This window comes from Nannospalax galili, unplaced genomic scaffold, assembly GCF_000622305.1.
Source record: "Nannospalax galili isolate Female #2095 unplaced genomic scaffold, S.galili_v1.0 scaffold507, whole genome shotgun sequence".
NCBI classification, from domain to species: Eukaryota; Metazoa; Chordata; class Mammalia; order Rodentia; family Spalacidae; genus Nannospalax; species Nannospalax galili.
Genome location: NW_008356261.1, coordinates 775,863 through 799,521, shown reverse-complemented (window position 1 = coordinate 799,521; position 23,659 = coordinate 775,863). Strand labels below are relative to the sequence as shown.

Below are 23,659 nucleotides of genomic sequence, written 5' to 3'. Positions count from 1 at the left end.
TCCCAGCACTTGGAAGGCAGAGGTATCAGGAATTCAAGGCCATCCTCAGCCACACGGAGAATTTGAGGTCAGCCTGTGTTAATGAGATTGCCTCAAAAAATTTTTTTTAGTATTTTTTTTTTGGTCTTTTTTTGAGAGAGGATCTCCCTATATCCCTAGCTGGCCTGGAGCTCCCTATGTAGGCCAGGCTGACCTTGAACTCACAGAGATCTGCTTGCCTCTGCCTTCTGAGTGCTGGGATAAAAGGTGTGTGCCACCATGCCCAGTGCATATGTGTGTGTGTGTGTGTGTGTGTGTGTGTGTATATATATATATATATATTTTTTTTTTTTTTTTGGTCTTTTTTGAGACAGGGTCTCCTTGTAGCCACCACGCCCGGCCACATATGTATTTTTTAAAGAGGTTCTAGAGGTGGTTAGAAGTTCCTTTGAGAGAAGCAGAGATTTCTGGGAGCCCAGAGGGCTGAGAAGACAGGAGAGGCCAGGGCACCTGGGAACTTGCAGTTCCCAGGCAGGGGAGCCCACTTTGGCTTAGAAGTCTGGAAATTTGAGGCCTCTTCAGCTATCCTGGAGCCAAAGGGTTGGGGGGAATGAAAAGGGGAAAGGCAGTTCAGTGATGAGGAAGGGCCAGAGGGTGAACTAAAGGAGCAGGTATAGGTTTGAAAGACCCCAGTACTGCCCAACTTGGAGGCAGGATTCTGGTGAAGGCCCAGCCCAGCTAGTGGGTATGCATAGGACATGGGAGATGCTGGGTCAAGTATGGAACTGGGGTGGACTCTCTCCAGTCTTAAAACCAGACAGCCCTGGACCAGTTGAGGCCCCTTTCTGACTAGGTGGAGACTGGAATGTCCTGTGCGAGTAGTTCAGCCAAGCCAGGAACCCTGTCTCTAACCCACACTCCCTTCCCCTTTTGATCCACCTCCCTGTGTGTGTGTTGGGGGAGGTCTCTAGCCAAGACAGAAGTTAATCCTTTTCTTCTGACTTGGCAGGGGGCACCAAGTTCAGGTCAGGACTTGCAGGACATACCCAGTTCCCACCCCCTTGTTAAAAGATTTATTATTTTTCATTTTTTGGCTTTTTGAGACAGGGTCTCCCTGTAGCTCCAGCTAGTCTGGAACTTGCTATGTAGACCAGGCTGAGCTTGAACTCATAGAGATCTGCCTGCTTCTGCCTCCCAAGGGCTGGGACTAAAGGCGTGTGCCCCCATGCCCAACTTATTCTTATTTTTAATTATGTGTATGTGTGTGTGTCTGTGCATATGTGTGCACATGTGAGTGCAGGTGCTCTGTGGATTTAAGAGGGCCTCGGATTCCCTAGAGCTGTAGTTACAAGCTTTTGTGAGTTGCCTAGTGTGGGTGCTGAGAACTGAGCTTGGATCCTCTTCAAGAGCAGTAAGTGCTCTTAACTGCTGAGCCATCTCTCCATACCATCTTCCTCCCCAAGCTCCTTTTTACCAGACCCTATTGGAGAGGCTGGGCCCCATGGGGTTTGTCTGCACTGAGAGACTGGGGCTTCTGAGGCCTGGGGGCCAAGCCTGGTTGGGTGGTGGACAAGCTGGGGAATATGGTCTCTGCACACTGTATTAGGAACCCAGGTGGTTCTCACCAGGATTGGGACTACCTGCAAAGTTAGAGCACAGGACGGGAGCGCAGGCAAGGCGGTGGTTTGGCAGCCATCCATCTGGGAACAAAGAGCCACCAACAGAGGGCGCCAAAGGCATACTCTAAAGGAGAGTCTCAAGCTAGGTCAGGTGAACACTAGCCAGGTCAACAGGTGCCCCTTGGAGAACAGAAGCATGAGCAGCCATTGATACCCCTCAGCTGACTTGTCCGCTGGGTCCACAGGCCCAGGACCTCCTTTGAACACTTCTCTTAGCTTGGAGCAGTTTTCCAAATTGTGTTTCCACCTTGTCTCTGATTCAAGCTCCTCCTGGGCCTATTGGGCTTTGCTTCTAGTCAGGGTATGTCCCTTGAAAGCCAGCTGGGTGATGTGCTTTGGGTCTTCATACCTAGCTTGGGAGGACCACAGTGAGAGTGGGCCAGGAGGGAGGGAGGGGGACAGCCTTTTGAGCCCCTCTTAGCCCTCACCTCCCAGAAATGTCCCTAGAGTCATTTTGGATGGGGATAAAAGTGAGGGATGTCCCCTGGCATGTCCACAGCATCACCTGGCCCTGGTCTGCCCTCTGCTGGAGAGCTCTTGGAAGGCCCATGGCCAGGCTTGGAGATATATTATCTGGAATCCCAGGAGTCCAGCCAGATGACCCAGAGTTCAAGGCCAACTCATTACCTCAGGGGAAAAAGGAGGAGGAAGAGGTAGTGTGATGGTTGGAGACAGAGAACTTCCATCCCAGTAAACACACATGCAGTTGCTAGGAGGCAATAGGTTTATTGATGTAGCCTTGATGTTTGCTGTCTTATCTCTAGGTCTGGTGCTTCATCCAGAGCTGGGAAACTCAACAGCCACCAGCAGGAAGTAAAGGCTGATGGGAGTGGCCAGAGGCAGCTGCTATCCCAGGGTGCTATCCCAGGGTGGGATGGGTCATCTGAAGCCAGTGCCTGGGTCCAGTCCAGGCTTGGACCTTGAAAGAGTAATGGGCACAGCATGCCCCACCCCAGTGGGACACCCAAGGCCTCCTCTCCTGAGGCCCCTGCCCAAGTTGCTGTTGGGGTTCTAGCAGCAGGAAGCGGGGAGGGGAAGCAAATCTGTGGGCAGGGTCATCGGGCTGGCCGGCTCGGAGAGCCTACAGGCTGGCACAGTGGATGCGGAGGTGGGTGGATGAAGCCAGCAACAGTAGGGAGGGGTGTGGAGTTCCGGCTCAGCATCACACAGGCCAGGAAGGAGCCTCTAGTGCTCAGGGAAGGTCAAGGAAAGAGGCTCTGCTGGAGACTCCTGCTGCTTCGGCAGCAGGGGGAGGAGGGGCTGGCACTGCCAGGTGCAGGTTTGGCTGAGGCTGGCCTTGGTTTGGACAGGTAAGTGTGGGTTAGGGCTGAGGCTAGGGTGGCAAAGGGGCCACCCACAAGTGTTGCTGGGCCCATGCACAGGACCATGCCTGGAGGCAGGTGAGCCAGCCCCACCCAGCCCATCTGTGTCCTTGGTATAAAATAATACACATATAAAAATAATACTCCATGCATTAGGGTTGGGCCCACCACAGGGCTGGCCTCCCCTCTGCCACTGGCGAGGTGTGCAGGCTTGTCTAGCTGTCCTCTGACCTCCTTTGAGTCTTGGAATGAAACTTGTTCATAAGCTCTTCTAATTCCGACCCACTTTGTTGCTTCTAGGAAAGAGGAATTGGACCTCAGCCCTGGTGCAGGTCAGGGCCACGCTGCTTCCCATGTTCCCAGAGACCCTAGGAGTAGGTGCTTGCATTAGGGAAGGAAGGCAGGAGCCACTCACCTCCAGGAAGGCCTTCTGTACTGTGAGCTGGCTGTACACGCGGATGCCCTCCTCCCCACACACCTTCTTCAGCTCCTCCTTGTTGAGTGAGAAGAGCTGGGGCCCAGTCAGGATACCCAGGTTCTCCACGATCCTAGGGGCAGTGGGGGTATGAGGGCGCAGCCGCGGGGGTGCTGCGCCCTGTCCTGCCTCCAGCACCGCCTCATGCTTGGCTCACCTGCTGCTGAAGGCCTTGGCTTCCAGCCAGGCGCGGACCTCCTCCGGACCAGATTCGAAGGTGAGCGGCAGGTACACCGGCTGACTACGCTCCACGCGGAAGTGACGCTGGGGCTGCGTCTTGATGTTGCTGATCTTCTTTAGGAGTTCGTCGTTGACCTCGTCCATGTGGTGGATCAGCTCTGCAGAGGGACACGCACTCAGAGACCCCGAGCCTGACCAGGACCCGTCCTTCTCCCACCTCACCCAGCAGGGGCTCTACATACCTTCTTTGTTCCCTGCGAAACTTGGGGGCACTTTGTGGGTGGGGCTGGCAGCACCCCAGTATTTCTGGCCAGACTGCAAGGGATTGGGGAAGAGGCCAGGGGTAAGGTGGGGGCTACTAGGACTTGCCCAGGTCCTCCCCACCTGGCCTGTGGCCCAGCCCTTTCTTCTCTTGGCTAAGACTCCCAGGAACCTGCACCAGCTCCCCCCGACCCCAAGCAGGCTTCTAGGGCTCAGGTCCAAGTGCCACATTGAGACCAGTTGCACCCTTGACCTTAGGGGCTCTGACTGTTGTAGACAGAATGGAGCCCTGGCTGGCAGTCACCTGTTCCAGAGGGACACCCACGTCCTCCTGCCGAGCCTCAGCCAGGATGTTGCAGGGCACGTAGCCAGCCTGGCCACTGCGATTGCGTAGCTTCCACCACTGCCTTCCATCTTCCAGCACCTGCCAAGGTGTCAAAGTGTCTGAGGCTCACCAACACCCTTGTACTACCCAGGCCACCAGCACCATTAGTCAGATGCCACATTCACCTGCCACTCCCTTTACAGAAAGGCAGAGAGTCTCCCAGGTGTCTCCTCCAGCTCAGCTAGGAGCTACCCTGTGCCTGTCTGGCCTACCCAGTTCTGGAGGGAGGGTGTCTTTTAGCCTGATTATACATGTAGAACCCCCCCCTCCTGTTCCATTTTCTGTCCCTCAGTGGGTGGCCTGGATTCAAGTTCAGCACAAAGAAGCTGGTGCACGTTGGTGCTCCTGAGTGGGCATGAGTGATAAGCCCTTGGTGGGCTCCACTCAAAGGCCACCCATCGGTGTGGACTGTCAGGGGTCCCCCAGACATTAGAAAGCAGCTCAGTGGCTCAGCTAGACTGTGGTAGGGGTCAGAGAGGCCCAGTCTGGGGGCCTAGTAGGAAGCCCATGGTCAGGCACCCTGGAAAGATGCACCAGCAGGTGAGTGGCTTCCACAGCTTGGTCCCAGAGCACTCCCCACTTCCCCTGGGTAGCCCAAGTCCTCACCTCTAGGACCTCATCCTTGAGCACGGACAGCTCATTGGCGTTGCGTGCTGTGAAGTCGTACAGGATCTTCACATACTTGGCCATGGCTGGTGTTGACTGGTAGCCCCTGCAAGACCAGGAGGGGGTGAAGCCCAGGGGTGGGCTGGGGTCTCCTGTTTCCCAGCTGCAGCCGTCTCCCGTCCTGCTGCCTGGTTTGCAGTCGAGAGGCTGCACTCTTCAGCCAGGAATGGAAACTGTGACACCCCAGCAGGCAGGAGGGGGTAGAGCACACTTCCAGAGGCTGGCCCAGCCCAAGCTGTCTCAGGGGGTCTCTTGCCCTGCTCCCCAGGGGACTGGAACTAGAGATATGACTGGGGAATGACGGGTCACACTTCCCCAGCTGACCACAGGGCTAGGATGTTTTCAAAACCATAGCCCCTTGGAATCAACTGTGTGTCCTTTCTGAAGTCCCCCTGCATCCCTGGGGTTAGGGGTGAGCTCTGGCTGGGGGGGAGTCTACCCCCTAACCAGGTCATGTTTCTGGTTAGTATGGCTCTGACTCAGGGTAGTGCTCTATTCAGGTGCATTGGGGAGGGAGAAGATATGGGGGCTTCAGGTCCGTGCCCAGCACACTGAAAGGCTGAGAACGTTCCTTACATGTGGTTCTAGGTAGGGACAGTGGGCACCAGGCTGAAGAGGGTCAAGGAGAGGGGCTCACTTGCTGAATATCGGTATTTCTGGCCCCTGAAACAGAACCCTGGGGTCCCCAGGCAGACTCTGGGTGGGAGTAAGAAGCAGAGGATGGGGAGGAAAGGGAGGTGCCCCCCATTCCCTGGGCTTGCACAACAGAGAAGGCAGGCGGGAATCTAAAGCCAGATCCTCCATCTGTCCCAACATCACTACAGAGGACTGGATTGTACAATACATAGTTTGATGCAGCTGCCCAAGTTCAGCAAATTTGTTTATTTTGGGGAGAGGGGAACAGGGTCTTACTCTGTAGCTCAGGCTAGCTTAGAACTCACTAAGTAGCCCAAGTTGGCCTTGAACTCTGAGTCCTTCTCCTGTTTCAGCCTTCCAAGAGCTGCGATTACAGGTAAGAGCCATCACACCTGGTTTTCTTTTGATGGCGGTGGTAGTGCTGGGGATTGAGCCCAGGGTCTATACATACTAGCTAAAGTGGTCTACCACATTCCATCCCTGTCCCTTTCCAACCTTGACTGTAAAACGATCTTTCTGTGTAAAGCACAGAAAGAACTGATGTGTTAAGGTAGTGAATTTATGCATGACTTTTGGTGAAAATTTCCCTTCAATTGTAAAAAGACCCAGGTGTGGTAGCACATGCCTTTATTCCTAGCACTAGGGAGGCAGAGGATCTTTGTGAGATCAAAGGCAGCCTGGTCTACATAGTGAGTTCCAGGCCAGCTGGGGCTACAGGAAGACCCTGTCTCAGAAAGACCAAACAAGGGCTAGAGAGATGGCTCAGCAGTTAAGAACACTGACTGAGTTCGAACACAAGACCTGAGTTCGAATCCCAGCACCCACATGGCAGCTGACAATGGTCTGTAACTCCAGTCCCAGGGGATCTGACAGCCTCTTCTGACCTCCGTGGGCATTGCACAACACAGGTGCACTTACCTACATGTAGGCAATACACATATACACATAAAATAAAAAATAATAAAATTTTTAAAAAAGACAAAACAAAACAAAAAAGAAGAGAAAAATAGTTAAAAAGAAAACTGGATTCTAATTTAGAAAAGAGTTTTTTTCACCAGTGAAATGGGACGTCTGGTGGCAGCGTACTTGCAACAGTGTGCTCTGAAGGGTGTGTCACTCTTTCACTGTGTGGGGCTTACCTATGAATATGTGGGGAGCCAGCAGGTGGTGCCATGTCCTCCAGGGCTGAGGGCTCAGAGGAGAGGCTGGGTTTTGGGGAGTGCCGTATGGAGAGCCGGTTCACTGGGGGAAGCTGTGGGCAAAGTAGGGAGCATGGCTTGATGTGGGGTGCAGGCTGGGCCAGAAGGGCCATGATTCCCAGGACAAAGGGCACAGGAGAGAAGTTTGACGAATGTGACATGACTTGGCAGTATTGAGGACATAGCGCAGGTGCCCAAGCAGGTGGTACCCCAGGGCAGCCTAACCTGGCTGGGGTGAGGATAGATTGAGCTGGTGCTATGGGGCCTTTGGAGCAGTAGGCAGAGGTGGGCTGGGGAGGTGAGATCTAAGGAAGGTGGACTAGGGCTGGGCTGGAGTTCTGACCTGGTCACTAGTGGCGAGCACCAGCCCCTCTACTTCCCAGGGAGCCTCCTGTAGGACATCCAGTGGTGGTTCCCAACCGCTGTAGAACTTGGGCACATAGGGCGGCACCTGTGGCTCCCGGGGCCACTCAGAGCTGTGGTTGGTAGAACAGAAGGTCAGTCACATGCCTTGCCAAGGCTGACCCACCCAAGACCTCCATCTTAGTCTACGTCCTCCCCTCTCCCCATACCGGGGCCGTGTCCAGGTCTCCCCCAACGATTCCCACAGAGTCATTTCTTTGGGGACGAGGTGGCCACGCAGGAAGCCCACAGCTTCAGAAGACAATAAAGGGCTGGAGACAGAACGTGCGATGTCTGGGCCACCACAGGTGTTGACAATCTAGACATAGTGAGGTTCAGTGGGAGCCCCAGCCTGTGCCTACCGGATCCACCCTGCCACCCACCTACCACAGCTCCACAGGTTGTACTAAGGAAGGGACTGTGATCTCCTGGGAACCCAGACACAGCCCAAGTATGCTAAAGTGGGCGCTTGCCTTCCCCACCCTGAAGCCATGGCAGGCCACTCTGTCCCTGATCCCACCCTGTCCCAGACCCAGGCACCAGATCCAGCGGCCCGAAAAGGAAGTGGACCAGCTCAGCCGAACTGGGGTTTTGGATGTGCTTCTGCAGCTTTGCCTGGAGGTGGGAAGATGACAGATGGCATGTGTATTTGACTGTGTAACTCTCTGCCCTCATCTACCAGCGTGGAGTGGGGCTGACTCACCAGCAGGTTGATGGCTAGCTTGGTTTTCTGAAAACAGTCAACAAATTCTCCTTCGGAAGGGGGCCTTGCCCGAAGCGTGAGGACACCCTCTGGTACAAGGTAGAGGGCTGTGAGCCTGGCTGGGTCTACCCCTGGACCCCACCCTATGCCTGATGGGTCCTGCCTGCTGTTGGGTACTGTCCCCAAGCAGCCTAGATGGTCCCCTAACTGGGTGCATGCCCACCCTGCCTTACTCCTGGGCTGTCCAGTCCTTCCCTGCCTTTCCATGTGGTACCTGCTGGCCCCTTCTTGTTCTTTTTCTTCCCCTTCTTCCTCTGGTTCAGCTGCTTGAAAGCCTCAGCTGCCTTCTGCAGCCGGGCCACGAACCATTCAATGTCATCCAGGGCGCAGTTGAGGATTTGCTGGGGTTAGAAGAGCGACTAGGGGTAAATCGTTGCATCCCCACTTGCTGAAGGGGCACTATGACAGGCCCCACACCCACAGGGCCCGGGCAGGGATGGAGGAGGACCTGGGCAGGCTGGGCACCCACCGTCTCCTTCTCTATTCGCTGAGCCAGCACAGCCCGAGGTTCCTCATCCAGGGATTCCCTGCGGCGAAAACCTGGTAGGGGACAAAGCAGCTGCCTGAAGGGCCCCCCACAGACCTCGAGGGCAGTCCCTCCCCACCCCTCAGCCTACCTGGCTCACTGAATGGCACTGGCAATGGCAGGCCCACACGGTTCTTGGCCTGAGGGACGTCCCCAGCCTGGCGCTGGAAGGGAATGGGTGCCGGACCCTGGGAAGGGGGCAAGATAGACTGCCGTTGCCGGATCTTCTCCTGGTGCCCTCTAGGGGAGAGGAAGGCACAACTCAGCCTGGCCATAATCCATCTGCTGGGTGCTGCCACCCTGCTGCCTTCCCTACTGGCGCACTGTTCCCTGGCAAGAGGACAAGCTCCCTCAGTTCCCATACCCCCCAGGGCCCTACTTCAGGGTCTGCGGCCTCATCTTCTTCCCCAGTCGGTAATCAGCCAGGGCGCTCTCGATGTCCTCCTGCACCAGCTCTGCCTGGGGGCACAGGGGCGTCAGGCTGGCTTGGCCAGCTGGTATCATGCCCACCCCCTGGCTGCCCACCTTACCTCCACCTCATCACAGTGGAAAAAGTGGATGTCAGGCTTGCTCTGGTCTGAATCCTGACACACCAGCAAGAGCACTGAGGGGTAGCGGAGTTGATTCAGCACTGTCTGGCTGTGCTGCACGGTGGGCAGTGGGAAGTTCTCCAGCTCTTCCTGTGGGTGGGTATGTGATGGGTCAGCCATGCTTGGCAGGCCCTGGACATGGATGTGGGCTGTGGCCATAAGCATATATACTCAATGCACGTGGCTAAGAAAGGACGAAGACCCTAGTTACAGACATGACTTCTGACCATGGCACATGGAGTTTGTTTCACAGACAGGAACACATGTGTAACTTGCTGGTACCCAAGAGCCCAGACTTGGCCCATGTTCAGGGACACAGACAGCATTGGGAATGCCCCAGACATAGGCCCCTGGGACACAGCTTTGGCAGAGAATTGTGTCTGGGTGCTCAGCAATCCAGCAGGTGCAGAACCAATCCAGCCTGAGCTGCCAGAAGTGGCCCAGACTCTCAAGAGGGGCCCAGTCCTCCCTGCCCACTTTTGGCCCCATTCCCTTCCACAGGTCAGCATGGCCACACACATCTGGCCCTGCCTCTGCCCATCAACTCCCTGCATCTGCTGCTGCTGACCAGTACCTGAGACTCAACATCCAGCAGCCGCAGAGACTTGTCGTTCACCTGCAGCAGCACCTCCTGGGCCCAAACCTTCTCCTTGGCGCTCAGCTGAACCAGCTTCCGGATGGCGTCGTCCACCGAGGTGATGGCCTCGCTCTTGTCCATGATGAATGTAGCCAGATGCTGAAGGAGGGGTCAGTGGTCACTGCTGGGCACAGCTTTCACTGTCAAACCCCAGGCACAAGGGGAAGCAGCCTGGGAACCTCAGCCAACAGAGCTGCTGAGAGGCCCAGCTACACGTCAGGTAGGGTGGTCTCCCTTCTGCCCTGATAGGTACCTTTGGGGGTTTCATTTATCCCAGGCTGGCCCCCACCTGAAACTTGCTATATAGTGAGGGAGGATGACCTTGAACTCCCAAACCTCCTGACTACTTCCCAAGTTGCTGGGATTACAGGTTTGTGTCACCCTGCCAGGTTTATGTGCTGCTAACATCGAACCCAGGTTTTTGAGCGTGTTAGGCAAGCATTCTGCCTCCTGAGTCACATCCTAAGCCCTTCTCCACTTTTTTTTTTTTGAGACAAGGGTTTCTCTGTAGTCCAGGCTGGCCTGAAATTCACTATGTAGACCAGGCTGTCCTCAACTTGGCAGCAATCTCCCTGCCTCAGCTTCCTGAATGCTGGGGTTACAAGCCCGTGCCACCATTCCTTACTTTTGTCTAGTTTTGTTTTGAGACAGCGTCTCCCTGTAGCCCCGGTTGGTCTGCAACTCATTATATAGACCAGGCTGACCTTGTCTCACAGAGATCGGCCTGCCTCTGCCTCCCGAGTGCTGGGATTAAAAGCGTGTCCCACCACGCCTGTCTTGTCTACTTTTGTTAATATAGACAAAGGCTGAAAAGCAGTGTAGTGGCACTTGGTAAATAGCTTTGTTAAATATAGGAACTACAGATATCAGTAATAAATGACTAAGTAAACATAAGTGATTAAAAGACCATACTCTGAAGGAAAAATTGGCAAAGGACATGACATAGAGGCTACAGAAAAATAAATTTGTTTTGTTATGTTTTTGAGACAGGGTCTCCCCCTGTAGCCCAGGCTACCTTAACTTGCAACCTTCCTGCCCAAACAGCCCCCGTGCTAGTATTAAAGGTGTGTGCACCACATCTGACAATGAATAATTATTTTTTCTTTCCTTTTTTTTTTCTTGAGACAGGGTCCCACAATGAGCTCTGATTGGTCTGGAACTCTCTGTGTAGACCAGGCTGGCCTGGAACTCAGAGTCATCTGCCTGCCTCTGCCTCCTGAGTGCTAGGATTAATGGCATTGGCCAACAAAACTCAGCCTGAGTAATTAAAAATTATTTTCAAAGCAGAGAAAATATAGATTTGTTAAGGGAAAGTGAGGAAAAATAGAGTAGGAGAATTTCTAAGGAAGAAATATTCTCTCTCTCTCTCTCTCTCTCTCTCTCCCCTCCCCCCCTTCAGGGTCTTGGTTTATAGCTCTGGCTAGCTTAGAACTTGAAAGGTAGCCCAAGCTGTCCTTGAATCTGTGGTGATCCTCCTACTTCTCTCTCAAGTGCGGGAATCACAGGTATGAGATACCAAACCTGATGTAATTTTTTTTTTTTTTGAGAAAGGGTCTCCCTGTAGCCCCAGCTGACCTGGAACTTGCTGTGTAGACCAGGCTGCCCTTGGAGAGCTGCCTGCCTCTGCCTTCCCGGTTGCAGGGATTAAAGGCGTGCTCCACTATGATTGGCCCAATGTAACTTTTTAACAAAGTAAATTGGACGATTGAATAATAATAATAAAACCCACAATTGACACTCTAAGACTTCATTTTTTTTTTCCTTTGATCTTTTTGAGACAAGGTCTCCCTGTAGTCCCAGCTGGCCTGGAACTCCCTACATAGACCAGGCTGACCTTGAACTCACAGAGATTCACTTGCTTCTGCCTCCCGAGTGCTGGGATCCAAGTGTTGTGCCACCACGCCAGGCTCAGCCAGTGCTCTTAACCCCTGAACCACTGCTCCAGACCCCTAAGACTTCACTTTTTTGGATTTATTTTTTGTATGCATATGAGTATATTGTCTGCATGTATATAAGTGCACCCGTGTTGTGCATTGCCCACGGAGGACACAGGAGGGCATTGGATCCCCTGGAACTGGAGTTACAGAGAGTTGTTAGTCACTATGTTGGTGCCAGGATCCGGATCTTCTGCAAGAACAGCCAGTGTTCTTAACCACCAGGCCATCTCTCCAGCCCTAAGACTTTAAGACTTCTTTTTTTTTTTTTTTTTTTTTTTTGTCTTTTTGAAGCAGGGTCTCCCTGTAGCTCCAGCTGTCCTGGAACTCACTATGTAGACCAGGCTGGCCTTGAACTCAAAGATCCACCTGTCTCTGCCTCCCAAGTTCTGGGACTACAGCCGTGCGCCACCACGCCCGGCTTAACACTTCATTTTTTAAGGAATTAAATTATGGTTAATTTTTTCACCTATTCTATTGACCAATACTAAAAGTCCCTGTGAGTTTCACTTGTGGGTTAAGACATGGAGAAATAGGCGCTTCCATCCAGTGCCCGCCCAGTCCCTCTGGGGACAAGTTAGTGATACCTCAAGAGGTTGATGTGTATTCCCCTCCATTCTACCTCAGGAAACCTGCACAGAGGCGAGATGCAGTTTAGGTCAGTGGCTGCTCACAGGCTAAACAGTAAGTGGGCAGAAACACAGTGGGATAGAAGGCAAGCTTCCCTGTGTGTGAGACAGGGTAAACATTGAGACAAAATGCCACCAACTAACCAAACAAATCATGCTGCTAGGTCACCAAACAAGTCAGTAAATGCCAAAAGCCTGAAACCACACAGCGTTCTTTGACCTTAATGGAATTAGAGTAGAGATTAACAATAAAAACTTAAGATGGGTGTGGTGGTGCAAGCCTGTAATCTCCTCACTTGGGAGACAAAAACCCAGAGCATCAGCAGTTCAAGGTCCTCTTCAGGTATCTAGAAAATTCAAGGCTAGCCAGGGCTATACGAGGCAGGTGGCACAAACCTTTAATTTCAGCACTTGGGAAGCAGAGGCAGGTGGATCTCTGTGAGACTGAGGACAGCCTGCTCTACATAGCAAGTTCCAGGTCAGCTGGGACTACAGGGAGACCCTATCTAAAAACAAAAACAAAAACAAAACCCCACAAAAAACAAAAACTAAAAACAAAATAAAAAAATCTCGCAAATTGGACATAGTGATGACTGCTTATAATCCCACCACTTGGGAGGTAGAAGCAGGAGTTCAAGGTTAGCTTGGACTACAGAGTGATTTCCAGGCCAGCTAGGGCTACATAGTGAAATCCTGCCTCAAAAATGAATGAAGGAGGACTGAAGAGATGGCTCAGCATTTAAGATTCTTACAGAATCTCAGCACCTGCATGATGGCTAATAACTGTACCTCCAGTTCCAGGGAATCCGACACCCTCTTCTGTGTTGGCACTGTGGGCACTGCACGACATGAGTACACTTACACACATGCAGACATGACATTCATACACATAAAAATTAAAAAATAGGAGCTGGAGAGATGGCTCAGTGGTTAAGAACACTGGCTGTTCTTGCAGAAGACCTGGGTTCAAATCTCAGCATCAACATGGTAGGTAACAACTGCCTGTAACTCCAGTTCCAGGGATCTTACAGCCTCTTCTGTCCTCCTGGGGGAAGAACTCACAGAGATCTGCCTGCCTCTGCCTTCCAAGTGCTGGGACTACAGGTGTGTGCCACCATGCCCGGCTCTTTTTTTTTTTCCTGTCTTTTTGAAATGAATGTTTTTTAAAAAAAATTAAATAAATGAAGGAACCAATGAATTAATAAAATAAACTAGAAATGATTTAGGGGTCAAAATGAAGTCACAAAGAAAATTTAAAATTATTTGGAGATAGGCTGCTGAAATGGCTTAGTGGGTAAAGGCATGGCTGCCAGCCCCAAAGACCCAAGTTTAATCCCCACATGGTGGAAGGGGCCTCTGGCCTCTACATGCACCTAGATGAGCACACACACACACACACACACACACACACACACACACACACACATTAAATTCTGTAGGGGTGTTTTTAAAAAATATTTTATTTATTATTTTTTAGTCTTTTTGAGACAGGGTCTCCCTGTAGTCCCAGCTGTCCTGGAACTCACTAGATAGACGAGGCTGGTCCTGAACTCACAGAGATCCACCCACTTCTGCTTCCCAAGAGCTGGGATTAAAGGCGTGTGCCACCAGGCCTGGCCTTATTTGTTATTTTTATTTTATGTGTATGAGCATATTGCTTGCATGTGTGTAAGTATAACAGTGTTGTGCAATCTAGAGGCTTTTTTTTTTTTTTGGTCTTTTTGAGACAGGGTCTCCCTGTAGCCCCAGCTGTCCTGGAACTCACTATGTAGACCAGGCTGGACTTGAACTCACAGAGATCCACCTGCCTCTGCCTCCCAAGTGCTGGGATTAAAGGCATGTGCCACCATGCCCGGCCAATTTAGGGCTTTTAATAACGTCCCATTCAAAAAAATTTGGAGTGGAATAAAAATTTGCATATCATGATTTGTGGGCTATAATTAAAGTAGCACTTGAGCTAAATCTCTAGCTTTCAATGAATACATTTAGTAAAAAGAAACACTTAAGACCAATGATCTAAGCTTTGACTTTAAGAAGCTGGAAAAACCTGTTGGAAAAATAGCTCAGTGGTAGAATCTTGCCTAGCATGCACAAGGCCCTGGGTTCCACCCCAGCACAAAAAACAAATGGCTAGAAAAACACAATAAAACAAGGCCCAAAGGAAGAAGGAAGAAAATTAAAAGCAAAACCCCACAAACTAGCAAACAGTCAACAGACAAAGTTAAACAAAGCTGAGTTAATCCCCTAGCAATGGTGATTAGAGACCACACTAATTCCTGAGCAGGGCTTGATGGTATATGCCTATAACCCTAGCACTTGGAAGGCAGAGGCAGGAGGATCATTGCAAATTCAGTCAGCCTAGTCTGCTTACTGAGTTCTAGGCTGGCCAGGGTTACCTTGAAAGACCTTGCCTAAGGGGGATGAGGAAAGAATTAGAGTGGAGGGAATAGGGTTAGACGCGATCAAAGCACAAAGTATGCATGATGAAATTCTCAAACAATAAAAAATTTAAAAATAAGCCCAGTGTGGTGGTGCATGCCTTTAATCCCAGCACTTGGGAGGCAGAGGCAGATCTCTGTGAGATCAAATCTAGCCTAGTCTACATAGCAAGTTCCAGGCCAGCTGGGGCTACAGGGAGACTCTATCTTAAAAAGATAAAAACATAATAGTAAAAATAATGACCTAATGTATAAAAATTAAAAAAAGATCCTGTCTTTAAAAAAAGCAATAAACCAAAAGGAGAGAAGCGACATCACTACAGATCATATGGATACGAAAATTAATAAGTAGAGACTTCTACACAAAGGAAATATAGCACTCAGAAGGTCTTAGTGGTAAATTCTGACAAATATTTAAGAAACAGCAGGCTGCACAAACTCTGAAAACACAGGATGACTTCCCTGTTGTCTTATAAGGTCAACACAACCCTGATACACAAACCTGACAAAGGTATTGTATGAGAAAATACAGATCAATATCTCTAACGGACACCTACCAAAAAAGTCCTCAACAAAATGTTAACAAATCAGCCTATGAACACATAAAAGGATCATATTTCTGTTTATTTTTGCAGTACTGGCATTGAATTCAAGACCTCATGCATGCTAAGCAAGCACGCTACCACTAAGCTATACCCCTAGCCTCTTGCCCTCCATCCCTATTTTTGAGACAGGGTCTCATGTAGTCCAGACTGCCCTCAAACTTGTTATGTATCAGAGGCTGGTCTTGAACTCCTGGATCAAGTTCTGGGATTGCAGGCTTGTGCTATGACATCCAGTAGGATAAACACATTTTGTTTTATTTCAAAAACATATTCATTTATTGTATGTGTGTCTATCGCTTCTCAGCCTTTTTGCTAAGATCAAGTGTATGTGTGAATGCCTATGTGCATGTTTTTGCATCATGTGCATGCAAGTGCCTGTAGAAGTCAGAAGAGAGTGCTGGATCCTCTGGAACTGGAGTTACATGCAGTTGTGAACTGCCACGTGGGTTCAAGCTCTGGTCTTCAGCAAGAACAGTAAGTGCTCTTAACTACTGAGCTGTCTCTCCAGCCCCCTTGTTTCATTTTTTGAGACAAGGTCTTACTCTGTAGTCTAGGCTGTCCTGGAACTTGCCATGGCAGACAGGTGGCCTTGAACTTGTGGAGCTTCTGCCTTTGGAGTACTAGAAACACAATCATGTACACCCACACCAAGCAGATATCATCTTGAATAAGTGAATTTACCCCAGAAATCAAAGTTGATTAAACATTTAAAGAGTCAATCAGTATGATTTTCTACATTAACGGTGGTGAGTAAATCTCAAAAGATTTAGAAAAAGCATTCGGAAGAATTCAACACGGTTCATTATAAAAATTCTCAACAAAGAATTGAAAGGGATTTCCCCTAATAAAATGTACCTCCCAAAGCATGCAACAGGGTCTCCCTGTAACCCTAGCTGGCCTGAAACTCTCTATGTAGACCAGGTTAGCCTTGATCTCATAGAGATCCACCTGTTTCTGCCTTCCAAGTGCTGGGATTAAAAGTGTATGCTGCCATACCTGACATCTTTTTTGATTTTTGAGGCAGGGTCTTTATTTTCCTTTTTTGTAAGATTTAGTGTGTGTGTGTGTGTGTGTGTGTGTGTGTGTGTGTGTGTGTGTGTGTACACAGATGCCAACAGCCATATCTCCAGAAGGTCTGGTCTATAAACAAATCACAAAATCCATCAAAGTCCCAGGACGCTTGACAGCCATCCTAAAAGTTTTATTGTTCTCCTATACCCTAGCAGTAGACTGTGGAAGACAAAGTTTAAAAAATACTATTTATAAGCTGGGCGTGGTGGCGCACGCCTTTAGTCCCAGCACTTGGGAGGCAGAGGCAGGTGGCTCTCTGTGAGTTCAAGGCCAGGCTGGTCTACATAGTGAGTTCAGGTCAGCTGGGACTACAGGGAGACCCTGTCTCAAAAAAAAAAAAAAAAAAAAAAAAATACTATTTGTAACTTAAGTAATACTTTAACAATATTGACATAAAACTTCCACAATGAAAACCAGAAAATACTGTTGAAAAATCAAAGAAGTCCTAAAAATGGAGAGACATCCTGTGCTTATGGATAGGAATACAAAACAGTTCTCCCTAAACCAATGATAGATTTGACTCAATGCCAGTTGAATGCTGGCAACTTGCTTATTTATTTAAATTAGAGACAAGATCTCAAAATTAAAATAAAATAGCTGGGCATGGTGGTGCATGCCTTTAATCCCAGCACTCAGGAGGCAGAGGCAGGAGGATCTCTGTGAGATCAAATCCAGCCTGGTTTACATAGAAAGTTCCAGGCCAGTTGGCCGGGCGTGGTGGCCCACACCTTTAATCCCACTTGGGAGGCAGAGGCAGGCGGATCTTTGTGAGTTCCAGGCCAGCCTGGTCTACATAGTGAGTTCCAGGACAGCTGGGGCTACAAGGAGACCCTGTCTCATAAAAAAAAAAGAAATAAAAAAAAAACCCAAAACAAAAAAACAAAAATAAAGTAGATCATGGGCCTAGATATAAAATCATACCATGAAGTGTCAAACAAACAAACAAAAGCACAGGAAGGAATCTTAAGTACTAGGTAGCAACTCCCCAGAGTCAAAAACCCAACCAGTAAAGAAAAAAATTGGGTCTAGTCAGATGTCACCAAAATCAAACTTTAACTTTCATTGAGACAGAGACACACATAAATTAAAAAGCTGGACTGGAGGAAGATGTTTTTAATCCACACGTCTAACTATATACAGAAGGCTTTCCAGTAAAGCCCGAACACCTCCGTACAGCTGAACAGAGACAGGGCAGCAGAGGAGAGGCCTGGGCTGTGCTGGCTGGAAGAGATGCCCACATAGTGTGGGGCTGGGGAAAGGATTCTCATCCTCTGCACATACGTTTCTTAAAATAGGCACGTGATGGGCTGGAGAGATGGCTCAGCAGTTAAGAGCACTGGCTGCTCTTGCAGAGGACCCGAGTTTGATTCCCAGCACCCACATGGTGGCTACTAACTCCAGTTCCAGGGGAATTGGAAGCCCTCTTCTGATCTCCACAGCATTGCATGACATGGGTGCACTCACATATATGCAGGCAATGTACTCATACATGTAAAAATAAATAAATATTTTAAAAAATAGGCACATGAAGCAAGGGACACGGGTGGCTGTGAACTACAGGATCTCACTTATAGGACATCATTCTGAAAAAGACAAGTGTAGTGGCTACAAGACAGATAGAAGGGCATGACTAAAGATTAGGGGAGAGTGGGCATAAGCACAAGGGGGTCTGGAGGGAGCCTAGGGCAGATAGAGCTGTTTTGTGTACCCTTGTGATGGTGACAGAACTGCACCCTCCCATCAATTTTATTGTATGAAAAGTTGGAAAAACGTCCAAACAATCCAGGACAAAAGCCATTGGCTTTGACTGCTTCTCAGCCTCTTTCTTTGGGCCTCAGTTTCCTAAAAAACATCCTAGTGATATCCCCCTCACTGGCCCCTGAGCAGGTAGGAAAAGCCCCCACAACAGCTGGGCTGGGTCAGGCCAGTATAGACCCAAGTCCAGGAGCCAGGCTGGTAGCCCCAGGTAGTACCTCACCAAGGAGGGCAAAGTCACCCTTCTGAGAAAGAAGGCACACTGTCGACAAAGGAAGGAGCCAGAGCTGACCCATCTGTGGCTCTACTTCCTGCCCTTGGACACTGAGTTGCAGTAGTCACTATATAAAGGCGCTGTTGGTCCAGGTGGGTAGCAAGAACCCTGGTCATTCCAAGATAGCTGGACTCAGGGACCATGGGGATTCCTGACAGCTCTCTGGGCCTATTCAACAGATGAGGAAACGAGACTGAGAATGCAACCTGCCTGATTTCTGAGGTGGGTCCCATGTGGAGTGGGAACAAGAGGGAGCCAGTGATACCAGGGATCCATCGCTGGCCTGGCCACTCAGGGGCTCCTGTCTACCTGTCATTTCTCACTGTCATCTTACAAGTTCAGTCCATGGCCCAGGAAGACTATTTTAAAAGGTAGTTCTCAGTTCTCTGTAAATTAAAGGTGATTTAGGAGAAAGGCCACTTGAGCTGGCAGCTGGTCAAAGGGCACAGGTTATGTCTAGACTCAGCATTGCCTTCCAGGCTCCCTCCCCCAACCAATAAAAGGTATCTTTGTTCCAGTGTGTTCCTCCCAGTGCAGTTCCTTGTTTGGGGGCCAAGATGACAACTTCCTTCCATGGTCCTTTCTGCACTGCACAGTAGCATGGGTGTTGTCCCGGCACCCCGAGCAGTGTGGGCCACAGGTACCAACTCCCCAGGGCAGGCTCCCTGCAGACCCCACTATGATCTCCCTCAGCCTGGAGGGAGCGGTCTTCCCACTGTGGCTGGTTCTAGGACCAGCATGGGGTAGTCCCTGGCTCTGGCCTGTCCACTTCTCCTTGAGCGTCAGTTTCTCCCATTTGTCCTTGGAACATGGGGAACTTCATAGAACACAGGGGTGTGCCTTCAGCCTCACTCACCTGGACGTGGTATTGCGAGGTCTCATGCATGATGACGTTGGAGTTGGAGTACTTCTTCCTTTGTTCTGGATGGAGAGATGGCTGTTACACACACCCCCCAAAATGGGATCTAGTTTGGTAGAACTGAACCCCCAGGGGCCACAGGGGAGAGCAGAGTCCAGATGAGGGGTTGCTGCCCTGTAAACCACTCACAGCTGTCAGGAAGAACTACAGGTTACAAAGTACGACTGATGCCCCTCCGGGGACAAGGAGTATCCACAGGAAACCTCTGACTTGGCCCCATGACAGGTCCCAGTGAGTGACCTGAGGCCCCAGAAGACAAGGACCTATTCAGGGTGGTGATGGGGCAGCCTGTCACGGGGGGGGGGGTCGTCCTAGCAGGGACAGGAAGCTCAGCCTCATCCTATGATGGCTGCCCACCTTCCTAAGGGAATGGGCTAGGCCAAGGCTTCCCTACCCTACAAGCCACCACCAGAACCTGCCTCCCTCTCTGAAGCTTTTGCTTTCCAGGTATCCAGCTTCCTGCAGCCAGTGGCACAGATGAGGGGCATGGCTGAGGAGAGGCGTGGCTAGGCACGGGTAGCCTGGTCCCCCAGAGCAGACACCTGGTAGCTGGGTCCCGTCTGACCCTGCCCACTTGATCAGGTTGCAGGGCTGCACAGGAGAATCAATATTGATGCTCCCTGAATTATTTGTAAAGGCCTCTCCCCTTACGGCATGGGGGAGGGTGTTAAATGGCCAGGGAGCTTTGGGGATGGACATCCAAAGTTCTCAGTGAGTTAGGGTCCAGAGGCCTCCTCTGGGCACTTAGAACTACCCAGGTCAGCATTCGTTCTTGGAGCAGGCAGGGATGAGACCACCAGGGTCACAGTCTTCTTCCTCCCCCTAAATCCATACCATCCTCAAACTTCACTCACCGAACAGGTCCTTGGCGCTCATCTTGGCCACACCATCAGACCGGCCCAGGCTGCCACTGCAGGGGGAGGGGCAGGTGAGGATAGGGCTCATGTCACACCCCTCCCTGGGGACTTGGGGTGGGGGATACTTACTTAGCAGCACCTGGGCAGCAGCTCATGGACCCCGACTGGCTCATGGTGTCCCCGGTGGTGGCCAGAGTCAAAGAGGACAGACCTCAGTGTGGCTGGAGTCTAGGGCCCAATGTCCGGCCCCCACCTAAGGACAGAGAGCCTAGCTGACACTTCCTCCTAGCCAGGCTGGACCTGGATCTCCGCCTCTTTCATCTGAACCTCAAGTGGCCTGGCCAGTCTCCTCAGCAGGTCTTCAGGGGGTCCTCAGGGAGAACAGTCCTCTCGACCCATACTGTTGCTGGTGGCAGTGGAGAACCCATCTGCCTTCAGATCCTTGGTCTTCTGCAGGGACATTCCCAGAGGCTGCCTGGGATGCTCTGAGGAGGGAGTTTGTTGAGTACTCTAAACTGATCTCCTTCAAAGGCACTGAGGCAGGGAGAGAGGATGGCAGGACAGGGTAAACCTGGAGCCCTGGGAGGGGCACATAGTGTTGAAGGACCCCACCACTCCTGCTCTACCCCAGTCCTTACTCCAAGGGGCCCTGAATATACATGTGGACATGCCCAGCTCTAAGAGGCCAGTCCTTAGCTCCTTCTTGGGAGACCCTAGGTGCAGGGTAGGAGTTCAGGGGGCATCTGGCCTCCCCAGGGAAGACCCAGGTAACCATTGTTCTGGGCAAGGCATCTCCATGAACAGAATTCCCAGTCCTGACCTCTTCCTGGCCACATTTTGGGAAAAATGAGGAACAGCTGGTAGCTTGGGCCAGTCTGACATCAAATGAGGGATGTGGTCTGGGGGGACCTTCAGTGCCAGGTTGCTTTCATGCCCCCGGAGAGACAGGTGGATACCATTTCTGGCTGTCCTTCTGAGGCTCGATACAGTCTGCCTCTTGATAAATGTCACCAGCAAAACCATTCCTCCTAGATTTAGCATTTGAGTATGCCAGGGTGGGGCTACCAGCTAGGGTGCTGGTATGACGACTCAGGAGCAGGCCTGTAGCACTCTAGTACTTTCTGGTTTGACCAGGTCCTGGGGGACAGGCTCCCAGGAGGTGATGGGGGGCTGGGGGCCTTAACCATTACCTTGACCGGTTACTGCTGCATCCCCTCCACCCCAACCCCAGGTCCTGGCTTGTCAGAGGAAGCTGGGCCAAATTTCTCAGTCCACCTATCCATGGAGAATGTCTGGAATGCTCATGACCTCAGTAGGTGAGTGTTTGCTTAATGGGATTCCTGGCTGGCTCAGCCAAGGGCGCCAGGCACGTGGGACCAGGTATACACACACCTGGGCAAAACAAACTGCCAGAGACCCAGGCCTGCAGGCACATTGACATACACAGGCTGGGACATGCAACCCTGCCCTTGGGGAAATCTAGGCCAGGACCTTAGGCTCAGGTAGTGGGGGAGGACTCTGGGGCCACCTCAAGACTTGTAAGCAGCTTAGTTCCAGGGAGCTTTACAGCTTCAGAAGGCATAGGGGAGCAAGACAGCCATATAACTTAGTGCAGATGAAGATGGGGCACCCAGCTTCAGAGGACCTGGGGCTCAGACTGCACTTCGTTTCCATCACAGCCATTTTCCGGGTTGAAGGGAGACCCAGCATGCCTGGTGTTTGGTAGGCTGGGAAGGGGAGGAGGCCCTGGCAGAATAGGGAGGGTGGGAGGAACTGGCTCCAAGTTCAAATTCCAGCTCCACACACTGAGCGACCTTGAGGAGGGGTCAGTTTAGTCACTGGGGCTCTAGCTGCCCTCGTGGGAGCTGGGTGGGGCCCTGGAATAGGAGGGGGAGTCCCTCAGGCACTGGTTGGGTCTTGATCTGAGAACAAAGTTCTGGGGAGTGTCAGGTGGGAGCAAGGGAGGCTGGGGAGGGAATGAACGCACGTGAGGAGACCCACACAGGCCGGAGTGAAGGGCCAACTAGTCTTAAGTAGGCAGATCTAGGTACAGGTGGGACTACAGAGGGGCTGGGGTGGGAGGGGCCTTCTCCAGCGCTGTCCTGTCTCCCTGCCCGCAGCCAAGGAAGACTGCACACGGGAGACAGTAGAGTTGATTTGTGGGCATTCCTACCTCTCCTCCTGCCTCCATGGACGCCTTCATGTAAAGAGGAGGCTTATCTGGCCCAGGGACCTTGGATGGCCTCTCTGTGGATGTCCACGGCACCCCCCCCATCAGTCACCCTCCTGGATGATGGCCACTCTCAGCCTCCGCTTCCCCTGAGACCCCATACCCCAACTGTGACCTGGAGACTGACCCAGCCAGATGCTTCCCAGGCCCTGGGGTTTCTTCTGGGCCCAGACACTCAGGAAGGGTTAAGTTTCAGGCACCGGATGGTGAGCCCACCCAGGGTCAGACCCCGAAGTCCCAGTGTGCTGGACAAAGTGAAGAAGGCCCTCCCTACCTCTCTTGTCAACCGCAGGTCTCCCCCCACATCCAGCCCCAGGGCTGGGAGGGGGGCCCGGGACCAGGCGGGTGAGTCACACACCACTGGCTTAAAAATATTCCTGAACACTGGCCTCCGCCCGCCTGGGACCAACTGTGCCACAGAGGAGCGGTTCTTGGGCCAAGGGCTCAAGGGAGGCTCAGGCCCGACGCTACCCTCAAGGTCCTGCACCTTAGAACCCCCCGACCCGCCCCCGAGCCCACCGCTTAGCCATCTCCAGCGTCCCGCGGCCCGGGGCCATCTCAAACCCTACATTCAGGAGCCCTCAGCCCCGGGAATGGGTCACCCTCCAAACTCAGCACAGAGCCCCACATCCCACGGCCACCCGGGGAAACTGAGCCCCGGGCTCGGCTCCCCGGCTGAGGAGCTCACCTCTTCTCCGGCAGTTCTCGCCCGCACTCGCCCAGGTCCACAGACCCGTGCGTCCGTCTGTCGGTCCGTCTGTCAACGCCTCGGCGCGGCGGAGCTCCCCCTCTGCGGGCGGGGCGGACTGGGGCGGGGCTGCGAGAGGAGGAACCTGGGCGACAGGTTACCGAGTCACCCGGAGTGGGCACCCGGGAGGCGGGAGAGGGGGGCGGGCCCCAGACGCCCCTCCCGCGCGCGGCTCCGCCTCGTTCGGCTCCCTCCGTCCTCCTCGCGGTTCCCCACCGCACCTGGGGCCCCTTTGCAGCCGCCCCTGGAGTGCAGGGCGCGGCCCCAGCTGCTCCGACAGGCCGAGCTGCAGGAGCAGGTGGGGACCTGAGCCAGCCGGCGGGGACAGCCTTGGGTGGGGCCTTAGAGGGCTGCGGCCCCGGGGGCGGGGGGGGGGGCTCGGGCACGAAACTCCTGTCGGGTGCCCCTTCCGCCCAAGTGGGGCAGAGCAGAACTCTTTCCTATTCACCGCGCCAGTCCGGTGCCTGGGATGCTGCGGCTGAGGCTGAGTGTTCTGAGC

General features: G+C 52.1%; 1 protein-coding gene across 1 annotated transcript; it reads right to left on the bottom strand.

Moving 5' to 3' along the window:
* Positions 1-2,368: 2,368 nt before the first annotated feature.
* Eps8l2 (EPS8 like 2) lies at positions 2,369-23,410 on the bottom strand. Its single transcript, XM_008854401.3, has 21 exons — positions 23,101-23,410; positions 20,312-20,435; positions 20,180-20,235; positions 19,263-19,327; positions 9,638-9,799; positions 9,004-9,153; positions 8,853-8,932; positions 8,565-8,713; positions 8,417-8,487; positions 8,162-8,288; positions 7,888-7,976; positions 7,725-7,799; positions 7,355-7,503; positions 7,126-7,258; positions 6,723-6,835; positions 4,888-4,993; positions 4,201-4,320; positions 3,878-3,950; positions 3,613-3,793; positions 3,396-3,528; positions 2,369-3,276 (listed from the first exon to the last, which is right to left on the bottom strand). The coding sequence occupies exons 2-21, from the start codon at positions 20,353-20,355 to the stop codon at positions 3,196-3,198; spliced, it is 2,157 nt and encodes a 718-aa protein (XP_008852623.1). The 5' UTR covers positions 20,356-20,435; positions 23,101-23,410; the 3' UTR covers positions 2,369-3,195.
* Between the last annotated feature and the right edge of the window lie 249 nt (positions 23,411-23,659).

Bases quoted from the DNA above. Each gene is read 5' to 3' on its own strand.
- Eps8l2 (XM_008854401.3), bottom strand. From the start codon at position 20,355: ATGAGCCAGTCGGGGTCCATGAGCTGCTGCCCAGGTGCTGCTAA. The intron at 19,328-20,179 runs GTGAGTGAAGTT...CTCTCCATCCAG, and splicing joins GAGCGCCAAGGACCTGTTCG to AACAAAGGAAGAAGTACTCC. The intron at 9,154-9,637 runs GTACTGGTCAGC...ACCCACCCACAG, and splicing joins TGCTGGATGTTGAGTCTCAG to GAAGAGCTGGAGAACTTCCC.